Raw genomic sequence first — 13,890 nt, forward strand, 5'->3', positions numbered from 1 at the left:
GGGGTGAAACATGCTTTGAAGGGGGGTGGTACCCATCCTGGTGAAAGCAAATATCTTTAGAACAAATGCTTAGATTTCCTCAAGGCATAGCTCATGTGCCATAGGAAAGCTTTCTTGATCTCCCTACTTGTTAAGGCTCTCTCCCTCTCTGTTTTAGATAATATTTACTTATTTTGTTTAAAGAGTGTATCCCTCTATTTCCCCTAGTAAAATATAATCTCCTTGAGGACAGGAACTTTTTTTCTGCTTTTGCATCCCCAGCTCTTAGTGCGTGTCTTGCATGCAGTAGGTGTTCAGTTAATGCTTGTTAAATTGAATATCCTAGACATGAGCCCCTTCCCACCAAGATGTCAGTAATATTTGCAGCTCTGTTTGCTTACTTCTATTAAAATGTAAAGTTACCTATATTGTGTGTACATTTATGTAGATACCTGAGGCCCTAAGCATGCTACCCAATGGATATACCAACCCAGGGCCTCCAAAAGCCAACTTCCCTGAGTGTCCTCTACTGTTTGCCTAGGGCTGGCACAGCAACTGAAGGAGTTTCAGTGTCACTGGTTGTATCTAAAAAGAGTAACAGTGGCTAGCACCCTGCCCTAAGACTCTAAGATGGAACCCCCAAACAGAAGAACTCCAACCCCTACTCTACCATTTCTAGTCCCATTCCCTGCCCCATTTCTATGAATCTCAACCCTGGAATGATCAACAAAGACATGAATCAACTGATAACCCAACTGTCCAACTTCTGGTGCTCATCTCCCAGGCCTGCCCCTCTTCTGCCCCTCTCCCTTCTGCCTTGGCTCCACACAGCAGTCCACATTGGGCTTCAGCCGGCCCAGGCCAAAGACTAAAATACTTAGGATTTCTGGCCCCCTTAGGAGGAAGCCTGTTCCCACAGGAAGCAGAATCATGGCACTGGACCCTGCCAAGGGCCATCTACCCCCTCCCAAAACTGTGTTGCTCATAGGCTAATAGGTTCACAGATTCAGAGTCCTCAGAGACCTGAGAGGCTGTATACTCTAAACCTTTTATTTTACAGATCAGGAAACTGAGGCCCAGAGAACTTAAGTGTCTTGTTCAAAGTCAAAAAAGTGTCAATTGCAGATCTGGGGTTCAATCCCAGACTCTCCGATTCCAGATCCATCACTCTTTCTTTGTGCTGCACCACACAGAAGATCCCTAGACTCTGCAGTGTGAAAAGATTTCTCTGAAACCAGAAAAAGGAGTTTTTTTTTCCTTGCTAAGCTTATCTCAAAAGTTAAGCCTTCACTTAGAACAGGTAGAATCAGCACCAAAGGATCCCAAGGAGTTCTGGGATGGGCAAAAGACTAAGAGGAGAAAGTAGGCTTGGGGGGGCTTTGAGTTTCAAGACGGATTTCCCCCCTCATTGCTCCCTAGGTGTGGCGATACCTTCTCAGGCCTCATACTCCCTGGTGACCCATCATCCCACATGGCAGTCAGCTCTTGGCTCCCTAGGCAAGAAGACTCAGTCATTTAGAGGTCCCTGGTGTTTTATATATATATATACATATATACATACATATATTTATATATATCGGATCACAGATCCATAGCTGGAAGAAACCTCAGAGGTCAGTTAATCCAGTCAATGCATTTTCAAAAAAGTCATATGAGAAGTAAGCATAAAAGGTCAGATTTGAACCATGTGGGATGGAGTTGTCTCCAGATCAAAAAGACATATAAAAAAAAGGAGAGAACCAGAAAGAGAAACAGACGTAAAAAAAGAGAGAAGGAGGAAAAGTGGAGAGAGAATGGATAAAGATTGGCTAGTGGTGCTGTTTTCTTTTCGTCACTTTTCTGAAGGGGGAAAATGTTAATCTTAAGGGACTAAGAAGGCACCTGGTCTGATATATTCCTAATGGTCCTTGGCCACCCTCAAGAGAAGCATGAACAAGGGGAGCCAGCCATGTGCACCAGAGGGTGGGGGCTCGCCTGACCCAAGCCTTGACTCCTAGCACGTGCATGCCTGGCTCCAACAACACCCACCAACGCCTCTGGCCCAACCCCCCACTCCCTCTGACAGCAGCCCCAGGTGGCATTTCCATCCTGGACAGGCTCAGCTCTGGTGGTGATAGCGAAAGCACTCCCCACCCAAGGGTGTGAGAGGGGTAAGAGGGTATACTGACCTTCAGGTCCCTGTGTACAATGGCATAGTGGTGAATGTATGTTACGCTTTCTAATATCTGATGGATACAGTGACTGCAAAACAAAATAGGGATGTGGGGAGGGGGAGAGGCAGGCAGGGGAGGAGGACAAGGAGAAAGAAGAAGGAGATGGGGAAGGGAAGGAAGAGGGGAGCAGAAGGAGAGAGGGGAAGAGAGGATGCCCCCAGGGGGCAGACAAGGAGGAAGGGCAGTCCCCACACAGGAAGGAAGAAGAGGAAGAAGGAGAACCAAAGAGGAGCAATGGGCAATAGGAGATGAACGGAAGGTATCCAAACAACACATGAGAGAGGGAACAAGTCCAGGAAGCCAAAGAATGGATTAAAGGGAGAAGGGGGTGAAGGGAAAGTGTGAGAAGACAGAGAGACAGATGGGGAGGGGGCAGGGAGGGAGGGAGGGTGGATATGGGGGAACGAGAAAAGGAGAGAAACAATGTTTTGAAAGCTTAGAGACCACAGGTGTTATCACAAGGTGTGTGCAGATGGCTGTTAATGGTGAGGGGTAGGGGTGAGATGGGACTCTCTGGTGACTAGGGGGAGGGGGAGGACACAGGCTTAGAGAGACAGTAGGGGAGGAAAGGAACTCAGGACCAAAAGTGCATTTGGGACCCAACAAGGATGGGCAGGTGAGCTCTGGGCCAACAAGGTGAGCCAAGCCAATCAATCAAGAAACATTCATTAAGTGCCTACTATGTGCCAGGCACCGTGCATAGCCCTTGGTTAGGGGGTTGAAGGGACTGTCCTTCTTCCACCTGGATGCTTGGTCTCAAGGCTCTAAGGACAGAGGCCTTCCAAGCACCAGCCAGAAGTGTTTTGCTTCAAGGTTATGGCACTGGCAACCTTCTTAAGTTGCTCAATGCTGAGCCTGGCACACCATACAATGAGGCTCTGCCCAGCACCCAGCACAGAATATGTGCAAATAGGCCCTGGATGACTTTTGAGGAGCTCACTCCTTCACAAAAACCCTATGGGAGGGTAGGCAAGATACGTCTTGTTATCCCCATTTTTCATAGAGTTGTCACAGTGGGTAGAACCCTGGGTTTGAAGTCAGGAAGACATGAGTTCAAAACCCTCCTCAGACACTTACTAGCTTGGTAACCCTGGGCAAGTCACTTAAACCTCTATTTGCCTCAGTTTCCTCAACAGTAAAATAGAGATGATAAACATCATCATCATCATATCTCCCAAGATTGTTGCAAGGATCAAATGAGATAATAATTGTAAAATGCTTAGCAAAGTGCCTGGCACATATTAAGCCCTAGATAAATGTTAGCTGCTGCTGCTACTACTGCTACTACTACTATTATAGAGAGACTGAGGACCTGGTTGGGCACCTCACAGAGAAAACTGACAACACTAAAGATCTAACATGAAAGATAGTGCTGGAGCCTTCCTAGTCAAATTATTTATGTAATTCTTACCTGTTTACCTGTTATATCCCACTGTACATAGTAAGTGCTTAGAAAATGCTTGTTGACTGAATGAATGACTACCACCACCATGCCCAATGCTTGAGGGAAAGGATTATTTTTTATTTCATCTTTGAATCTCCATGTGCCTAGTACATGCCACCTAGCTACCTGCCTAAGGATGATTACAGCATTTATTCATTGTCCAGAATTAAACACAACCTGGGCCCTTGGCTAGTGCCTCACACTCCAGACCTACAGACTCCCCTAACCAACCAGCTCAGGGCATCCCCAGAGATCAGGGATGACTTCTAAGTCATGCCCTTCAGGCCTGCTCAGTCATGTCTTCCAAGTCTACCTTGTCCTCTAGTTCCTACAATTTAACATCATGAACACAGAGGATTGGTGTTTATGCCAACTGGACCTTCTCTGTAGAGGCAAACACCAATAAGCTCAGCTCCCTTCTGAGCACCTCCTGATTCCTGCCCCCCCCAAATAAAGAAGGGGATGGAGTTGCAAAGTTTCGCTTTATTGCTTTGCTCATTAAAAAGAAATTCCACTCTTCCTCCTTTGGGAAAGGGTCAATCTCTGCCTGGGGCATCCATACTGTCAAATTAAAATGACCCTCCATGGAAAAACATCAGCATCTACTGTCTCCATGGGACTAAATGTAAGCTCCTTGAGGGCAAGCACTGTTAACTTCTGTCTGCATCCCTGGCACCTTCGTTTTATGGTGCAGCAGGATGATCAGGCTTGGATAGATTATGATCTCCATTATCACAAAGAATTTCCAAATCTATGGGAAAACAGACCTCTCATAGTATGTGACTATACCCAGTGCTTGGCACTTTTTTCTTTTTCTTTTCTTTTCTTTTTCCTTTTTCACTCCAGTTCTATGATCTCACCAGGAACTTAAAGTGAAGAAATTCTCTGTACCAAAGACAATTAGAAACTGTAGAGAGCTATATAGTCTTAAAAAGTTTTCTTGAACACTGAATGGTTAAGTAACTTTCCCAAGGTTATGTAGCCAGTAGGTATCAGAGGCATAACTTGAACCCAAGTTCTCCTCTGACACTGGGGTTAGCCCTCTATCTACTTCACCATGCTGCCTGTTATGTGGTACATAGTAAGCATTTAATAATAAATTGTTGAATTGAGTTGAATTTAGTGATTACAACAGCTAAGAGAAGGATGCTTGGTAATGATGGAAGGGTCCTAGGATCAGTAGTTCAGAGCTGGTAGGGACCCCAGAAGGCTTCTAGTATAACCCCCTGATTTTACAAAGAAGTTAACTAAGGTCCAGAATATTGGGAGAAAGAGAAAAGAAGGGTCAGCTACCCCCCAACCCCACCACCCACCTCACTCCTGCAGGCTGAGACTATGGTATCTACACCTCTCTCTTACTTCCATGTTGCCTCTTCCTAAAATGGCATTGGGTTGGGGACATTAAGTATTAAGAAACAGTCATTTATTAGCACTGTGACTGGAGAATCTTATTCTTGCCCAGGGTTTCCCACCCCAAAAACCTGGTTCTTGCAGTGAATAGAGAAGAGAACTACAGCTTTCTCTGTTTACCTGGGAGTGTATCCCATATAGTATTGTTAGCATGCTCTCTGTCCCAGGGTAGGAGTGAGAGCAGGGGATGAAGGCAGAGTCCTGGAGGTGCCCTTGGGGATGAGGCTCGTCATTCTGCCCCAAGGTTCACTGCCCACACTGTACTCTCGCCATCATCAGCACTTTATTCCATCTACAAATCCATGAGTAGCTTGTTCTGGGACCAGGGACCCTTTATTAAGAAGATCAATCTTGGAGCCCTAGTCTCGAAATGGCCTTAGCCTGCAAACATACTTGGGAATATTGGAGTTATAACTCCTGGGCATCAGCCCAATCCTTTCTGCTGCTATCCCACTGGAGCTACAAGGTGGATATTTACCCCCAAGAAACTTCCCTTAGGAAATACCACACTCAGCCACTACAACTTCTCCAAGATTCATAGACTTAGAGAATTTATGACCTAAAGAGGGCCTTAGAAGTCATCTGATTTATCCCCCTCATTTTACAAAAGGGGAAACTGAAGCCCAGAGAGGAGAAATGACTTGCTAAAAGTTAAATAGCTAGTAAAGTACCTAGGTGGCACAGCAGCTAGAGCCTCCAAGCCTGGAGTCAGGAAGACCTGAGTACCAACCTGGCCTTAGGCACTTACTAGCTGTGTGACTCTAGGCAAGTCATTTAAACCCTGTTTCTTCATCTGTAAAATGGGGATAATAATAGCAGCTACCTCCTAGGATTTTTGTGAGGTTCAAATGGGACAATAATTGTAAAAGTGCTTAGCAGAGTGCCTGGCATATAGTAACTGCTATATAAATGTTAGCAGAGCCAGGATTCAAAGCTGGACCCTGTTTCTATCTCTTGGCCAGTCTTTTTCCTTGGTTTCTTTTCCTGTGTCTGAGTCAGGCAGATGTTCCTGCTCTTGTTACCATCTACATTTCATCTGCTGTTGAGTAGTTCAGCCTCAGGTGCGAGGCTGAGATACCAATTGAAAACAATCCAGTGACAAAAGAAATCAAACAGGGCCTTGGACCTTCTTGTTACACAAGGCCAGGCTACAGTGAAGGCCCCTCCCAATCCTGGATCCAACAGGTCAGTCTTGGTGGGATGAGATAGATAGAAGCTCTGCTCCTGACAGCCCTGGTCTCTACTCTCATCAGCAAACACTGATCAGGTCCTTTTCTAAGAGTCTCAACCAGGACCAGGCATGCGCTTGTATATATTGGGGGTGGGTGGAGTTGCCTATAAATGCCAGGTGGGTTTCCAGAATCACAGCTGGGGATGGGGGGGGGGGGCCTTGGCTCTGAGCCTAGCAGTAGCAGCCATGCTGGTAGCTTTGGCTGTGAATCAAGGCTTCCTGTGACCCAGCCCCTCTGCCCAGGTTATGAATGGGTTAATGTTGCACAGGTATAGCCAGTATGGGATTGAGGAAACAGAAAGAAAGGTGGGGAGGAGAGTAGGGAGGGAGGAAGGGTGGGCAGAAGGAAGAGTGGGAAGGTAAGGGGCTCCAGACTCACCTGGCGTCGGCTTCACTGTAGTACTCTCTTGCCACAATGTCTTCAAAAAGCTCTCCACCAGTGACCCTGGAAGAGAAGGCAAAACAGGTGGAAGAAACATTAATTAGGCTCACAGGGACCAAAGGTTGGACTTGCTGTGCTTCAAGAAGAACAGGAGCAATGAGCAAAGCTAATGAAAGGCTAGGACCAGATGCATTCAAAGGTCCATCCAACCCTAATCAATCATCTAGTCCGTCCACATAAAGGATCAACAGAGTGCCTACTCAGTGGCAGGTACTCTGCTAGGATACAAAGACAGACATGCAACAGACTCTGCCTTCCAGGAGTTGGCATTCTACCAAGGGAGACACTATGCACACATACAGAAAAACAAAACAGAAACAAAATAGATACAAGGTCATTTGGGACAAGAGAGAAACCACAGAATCAGAGAAGTCATCTTGTAGAAGGTCTACATGGCCAAAATCTAGGATCCGGATTTATGAAGAGCTGAATTTCTGCTCATTAAAAGGAAGAACTTCAAAACAATTATAACTGTTCAAAAGTAGACTGGCTACCTTGCCAGGGTACCAAGTTCTTTGGCATTGGAGGCGTTTGAGTGGATGTAGGAGGACCCCTTATCTTGGATGCTCGAGGGCAGCACGGAATGGTGAATCAAAGCATTGAACATCGAATCAGGAAGAGTTGAGTTCAAATCCCACCTCAGATACTTAGTAGCTATGTGACCCTAGGCAAGTCACTTAACCCCCATGGGCCTCAACCTACGAAACAATAAAGTGGAAAAAATAATAGGAACACCCACTTCCCAAAGTTGCTGTGAGGCTCAAATGAGATGGTGTATCTAAAAGTATGTATTGTGAACCTCCAAGTCTATGTTAGTGTGATTTATAATTAGCAGGTAAGGCTCAGAAGAGATAAAATCTGATATTTACACAGTCTGCAAACTGCATTTTCTCATTTGAACCGCATAACTACCTTGTGAGGGAGGTCCTCCAGATATCATGGTTTCATTCTGCTGATGAGAGAACCAAGACTCAAAAACGTGGGTGACTTTTCCATGGTCTCACAGCTAGTAAGTATAAAAGGCAGGATTTTACCCCAGCTGTCCCTGACTACGAGCCTGGTGCCCCTTCTCATACCCTAGGGTCTCTGGTCTTTCCAACTTGGTGATTCTCTGATTCTCTAGGCCTAGGCCAATAATAGAGTCAGAACCCCTGAAGAAAAGTCCTGATAATCCTGATAATTCCCCCTGAGGCTCAGAAGCAGGATCAAAAAGTCAGAATCCAAAAGTGTGGCTTGGACTGCTCAGGTCTTCATGACTTCCAGATCCGGAGCCATAAGGGGGAAAGGAGAAGAGGCCCACTCCATAGCCTGCAGCTAAAGTGTGTGGCCAGAAGGCACAGAGCCAGAGACCTCTGCCCATCCTTCCCAACACACTTCAGTTATGCCCTTTCAGGGGGACAGGTAGCGCCCTCAATAGCAGAGCTGGGTAAAAATCCTGAATGTCAACAACAAGTGAGCATAGCCTTTACACAACTGCCTGTCCATATGCTTCTCTCCCCTTGGGCTCCGGGGCCACATCTGGCTTTCTTTCTTGTGCTTCAGAAGGGTCTACATCGTTGCCTGCACTGATGGCCAATTTAGCAGTGATCATTTCAAAAAGCCTATCAGTCCAGAGGAGGAAACAACTGTCCAGAGAGACTGCTGGGAAGCAGATGAGAGGCGAGCCCCGAACAGGATCCCCTAAATGACGGCAGTACTCTACCGAGTAAATCCCAGAGTCACAGGCTTGACAGAATGCCACCTAATCTAACCACTACTGAAGCACAACTCTCCCCCATGCCCCAGCAATAGGACACTCAGCACCTGTACCACCACAGTCCATTCCATTTTCAGTCCACTCTAACTCATAGGATCTCCCCTTATCAGAGGTGTTCAAGCAGAGACTGGTATGTTTAGTAGGGATCCTTGTTTGTGTGGTTCCTTCTTCTTTCTTGAAGAGGTCATGACATCAGAAAGATAATGACAAGGACTTGAAATTGACTTTGATCTGAGTGAGGGAGGGCTGTGCAGTCACCAACCTCACTTTCTCCTCCAGAGTCATTAGGGTCCAATAGCCAGATATAGATCAGGATGACTGGAAATGGCCCAGGATGTAGTGGGAGACCTTGGCCCTTTTAAGCTAAGGTCTTTTCAGGTTCTCACTTTGAGTGAGGCAACACCCATTCAGTGAATAGGCCTCTTTAAGGCATGAGTCAAGGGATGGCCCCTTTAATTTAAAAAAAAAATCAAACGGGAGGGGAAGACCTTCAGGGTTGCTGGACAAAAGAATTACTATTTACATTCACTCTAAGCCTGGAGGACCCAAAAAATAACCATTAAGTGGTGCTTAGGCAGAAACCTATTGTTTGTCCAATCCATAAGATCCAGAGTGAAATGGGTTTCAGGCTTGGTCTTTGAGAAAGAAATCTAACCAGTAAACCCCAAGCTAACTAGGTAGCTTTCAGTCATCAAAATTTACCTTCCTTTGAGCAGAACACCCTCAGGTAAGGGGAGGGGAAGGGGGAGGAAAGGGGAGGAGAGGAGAGGGAAGGAGCTGAGATGCCCAACTGGAACTGGCCAGCTGGGTCAGATCCTTGTTTAGTCCGGTAAGGGTGGGTAGCTGGCCTGACAAGCCTTCCAAATCTAAAATCCTGCAATTCCGTGACCCTAGGATCATATTCATTATAGTAAGCCCAAGTCTTCCTTCCAACAGCTTCTCCCCATTGCTTCTGGCTTTCTTAGGTCAAGAGGGATGCAGAATGGAATGGGGAGTCAGAAAACAGGTCAGGACTGGCACAAAGAGTATCATTCCCCAGCTCAACAGGAGCAGGTTTTATTGCATCAGGGAGTCCTCAGAGGCTAGCAGCCCAATATTACCTACCTATACTCACTTATTCAGTATCTGGTTACTCTAGATTAGGGAGTGAGGGCAGAGCTCTTGGAGTACCATATGGAATACCTTTGTGGCTACAGGGAGGGGGTACTGGGGATAAGGTCTTATGGCATAAAAGCTCTGTATGGCAGAGTAGGATTTTTCCCCATCACCCACAACTGAAAGAGCTCCTTTAGTAGGATAAACCCTGGGATATTAAGAGCAGGTGTGCTCAAGCTTTGTGCTCCTATGCCTGTAACCTCTGGACATTGCATCTTTACATGTGAGACCCTGATTTCATACACAGTCTCATGCTCTAAAATCGATCAAACTGTATTTTTGTATAGTCATTTTTTCAGCAAACTGGCTTTGCCTTGCTCATTTCCCCTCTCTCTTTCCTTCTCTATCCTTCCCCTACTATTTTCTCTGATGAGCACATTTTCCAAAATGAGGCAGGATGGCTCACCAGGGAAGGCTTGCTCAGAAACACCCCCCTCCCCACCTACAGAGACCCATTCCCCTGGTCCCTCAGCTCCCTCAGGCTGTTTGCTGAGGGGAAGTCAGGAGCCCTTCCAGTCCCAGCCTTGGGAAGAGACCTAATTCCAGATGGCAGATTCAGGACATTCACGCAGTAGCTCAACCCCCCCCCCACCCCTGCCCCTACAACTCAGTCCTCTTTCCAGGTAGAACCTCAGGTTAGGGATGTAAATACCTGGGAAGAATGAGAATTGTTGAGAGACTTTTCTGTGTTTTGGTATTGAATGCTTGGACCTCAAGCTATGGCTTCTGTTGATGCCATGATAACTCTAGGGACGGGATAGGAAGGATGGCAGGGAGATAGATGCCAGCCTCCTGTGGGGCAGCATCTGGCCACTTCCAAATGCCTTGTAGCCTCCAATGACTCCTGAGCTGCCTTGGAGGAAGCCAGGCTTGTAGCAGCAGTACATGAAGCAAGACTCAGCTGGCCCCTCTCCATAAGGCGTCCCAGTGGGGTCTGGTGAAAAGGGGAACACTGAGGGGAAGGAATGATCTCTGCACTCCAGAGCTGCAGCCCCACCACTAGTGTCCTCTTCGGACAATGCCCAAGGGAGCTAGAAGAAATCTCTCTGCAGACCTGAACTAGACAAGTCTATTTTCTGCAGCTTCTGCCCATTGGTTCCAAGGTGGAAGGTACAAAAAGGCAAATTTAGGCTTACATCAGGAAAAAATTCCTAACAATCTGAGTTGTCATATATGGCATGGACTACTTTGTGAAGCTGAAAGGAACCTTAGAGGTCACTTAGTCCAACCCCCCCCCCATTTTGTAGATGAGGACACTGAGACCCAGAGAAGGAAAAGTGATTTTCCCAAGGTCACACAGCAGAGAGCCAGGATTTGAACCCAGCTCTGCTGACTACAAATTTGGTGCTTTTTCCACAGTACTACATTTTTTTCTAGCTGGAAGCCTACATGGAAATAGTAGAGTTACCCTCCTTGGGCAAGGGGAAGGGGGCAATCCTTTCTGCTTCCCTTAGTGCCTCCAACTCTCCCACTCCACTCCATTACTGAGCATCCTGAAGCTGAAGATGTCTTATCACCTATGCTGTAACTTTTCAAAGTAAGGCTGAGATCCCCTCCAACTCTAAAATTCTGATTCTGTGATTTCACTGGGGAGAGGAGGAATAGCCCACTGGAATATACCCTTATTTAGCCCATTGACCGGCCCATCTCCCTACTTAGACGTAAGTGAAGGATTTAGGGATACATTAAAAATCAAAGTCCTGTCCTTGGGTGAGGAGGGACATGATGGGACACCACCACCCATCAGCCCTTGCTGCAAGCTTCTCAAGCTGATAGGGGAGTTCTGAGAGTTCCTGCTATTCTTTATCTGCCTTCTCCTTCCCACAGGACTCAGGGTTGGTCCGAGAAGGTCAGTACTACATGTTACTTTCCAAAGGATCCCGTGCACTAATGATGAGGGTCATGGCCTACATCTTCTGACCTCTTCCCATCCCCATGGTTTATCTCTTGACCTGACAGAGCCCTGCTATTCTGATGTGTCCTTGGTGCTGGTGTGGAATATTTTAGGCCTAGCCCAGACACTAAGAACCCCAGGGCAGCAGGTTGATTCTGACTTTCCCTGGACATTTGAAGTCATTAGAGGGGTGTCATAACCAAACCAGACCCCGTCCTTCTGCCCCCCTGAATAATATAAACCCCTGAGAAGGCTCTGTTTCAGACTCAAGCCTCCTCTCAAGGGCCTCTTGGAAGCAGAGCCAACCCAGTTTAGATGTGGGGATGGAAGGGACACCGTTGTTTGTTTGTTTGTTTGTTTGTTTGTTTGTTTGTTTTTTATAACTGTCATTGGCCCTTCACATCCCCTGACACTGACCCCCCCCCCTCCTGCCTCCGTAACTAACAACTCCCTCATCATCATTGAATTCCTCACCCTATCCTTCAATTTCACAGTCTCCTAGAAATATGCTGAAATGTCTGGGAGGTATCCCTTTAAGAGTTTCTTTGGGGTCCAATGGAACTGGGGCAATAAGGTCATTTGGGGTCATGATTTCAGTGATGTTAGAGCACTAAGGAGACAGTTCCCCTTGCATTGTGTTTTGCATGCCCATCCCATCAGGCCCCCTCCTTTTCTCCTCCCCCCTCCATCCAGGCCTGTCAGAGGCTCCCTCCCACCCACAGCCCCCTCACTGTGCTCTGCTCTGTCATCTCAGAGAACGAGCCCTTCTGCAGCAACAGTCCCCGTTCCTCCTTGCCCCCACCCACCATCATCCCCCATCTTCTCTGCACCAAAAATATCTGCAGCCATTTGTTTGCAAACCCAAACTCCCAGGACATTTCTCCCTCCTCAACTTTTAGGCCACCTCTCTCCTTTGAGGAACTGTGCACCAGATACGGCATCTCTGCAAGAACTGGGAGGAGAACAAGCGAGCACCAGACCCTGGCCAGAGAGGCCAGCTGCTCCAGGGGAACTGGGGACCAAAGGAGACAAAGCGGTCACAGGTCTGGGCATCGTCTGGAGGTTTCTTTGTCTGAGTCCAGAACCACCTTCAGAAGGGTGACCCAGTAATCGCACCTTGAACCCCTTAATAACCAGGCTCTCAGGCAGCAATGAAGGCAAACACTGGACCTAAGTTTAAATCCTTGCTCTTCCACTTACTCCCTTTTTGTAATCTTGGGCAAATCACTTATTCTCACCAGGACTCGGTTTCCTTATCTGTAACATGATGGGTTGCAACTAGATGATTTCTAAGGTCCCTTATCCCCTTCCTGATGCCTCCAAATAACCAGGGTCTTAGGAGTGGCATAGATGTCTGTCTGTCTGTCTCTCTCTCTCTCTCACACACACACACACACACACACACACACACACACACACTCTACCCCTTAGGTACTACCTACTCCAAAAAAGGTACATTAAGATTGAGATAAGGTCGATTCTGGTAGCAATTTCTGTTTCTTTTGTCCCGAGGAGCCCAAAGATGCAAGGCTGGGTCCATGTAGCCCTGGCCCACATTAATGTGAACTCCTAATACCTACAACTTCCCATTGCCTTGGGCAACAAGCATTTTTAGAAATAAAGAGCTAATGTTAGGCTCTCTAGCAGCTTTTTTTCAATTCACAACCAGCTGAATGTGTGGGGGTGGGGAAGAAAGAGGAGTCCAGTGAAACTATAGCAACAGGATGCAGGGAGCCAGCCACTGCCTCCTGGACCAATGGCCTGGAGGTTTCCTTCCTTCCAGGGCTGTGCAGGGACATGCCAAGGTCTACATGGCTCCCGCTCCAGGGTCTCAGCGCGGCACTGACTCACACGGAACAGCTAAACATAGCCTGCTGCTTAACAGGCGCTGTCAGGGAGCAGGGGGAGATAAGATCACCCGGCTTCTATATCTGGCAGGAAGTGAGAGGCAGCTGAGTGCCTCCTCACCAGCCCCCAGATGCTCATTCGGGCTGGAGCAAACAAGTTGTTCTCTGTGGTAGAGCCCCCATATGCACACCTGCACACACAGACGTCCCCCTGGAAGGCACAGGACCCCCACAAGCATAAGCCAGGATCAAGACAGGCACCTGGTGTCACGGGAGAGGGGCTGGATTGGGAGTCAAGGGTTTCGATCCGAGGTTTCCCACTTCCTAACTGTGTGGCAGTGGGCAAGTGACCTAACTTCTCTGGGTCTTACTTTTCTCATCTGTAAAATGAGGAAGTTGGACTACACGGCCTCAGATTGCCCTTTCAGCTCTAAATATATGATCAAGGGGAAAAGGAGAAATTCCCTCAGGAGGGCATCACTAGGCCTTTGTTTCTGGCTACTCTTCTCACTCATTTCT

The 13,890-nt window shown here is 47.3% G+C and overlaps 1 protein-coding gene across 4 annotated transcripts in view; it reads right to left on the reverse strand.

Moving 5' to 3' along the window:
- Nucleotides 1–13,890, reverse strand: part of CAMK2B (calcium/calmodulin dependent protein kinase II beta) — a 295,350-nt gene that overhangs the window by 82,750 nt on the left and 198,710 nt on the right. For 3 of the 4 annotated variants that reach the window (XM_027851841.1, XM_027851833.1, XM_027851858.1), the window contains exon 5: nt 6,657–6,722. In XM_027851841.1, the coding sequence (XP_027707642.1) occupies nt 6,657–6,722 (66 nt within the window). Of the gene's footprint in view, nt 1–2,147; nt 2,206–6,656; nt 6,723–13,890 lie in introns of those variants that run through there. The other variant, XM_027851850.1, reaches the window with a different exon arrangement.

This window comes from Vombatus ursinus, unplaced genomic scaffold (genome assembly GCF_900497805.2).
Source record: "Vombatus ursinus unplaced genomic scaffold, bare-nosed wombat genome assembly UNPS02000580.1, whole genome shotgun sequence".
NCBI classification, from domain to species: domain Eukaryota; kingdom Metazoa; phylum Chordata; class Mammalia; order Diprotodontia; family Vombatidae; genus Vombatus; species Vombatus ursinus.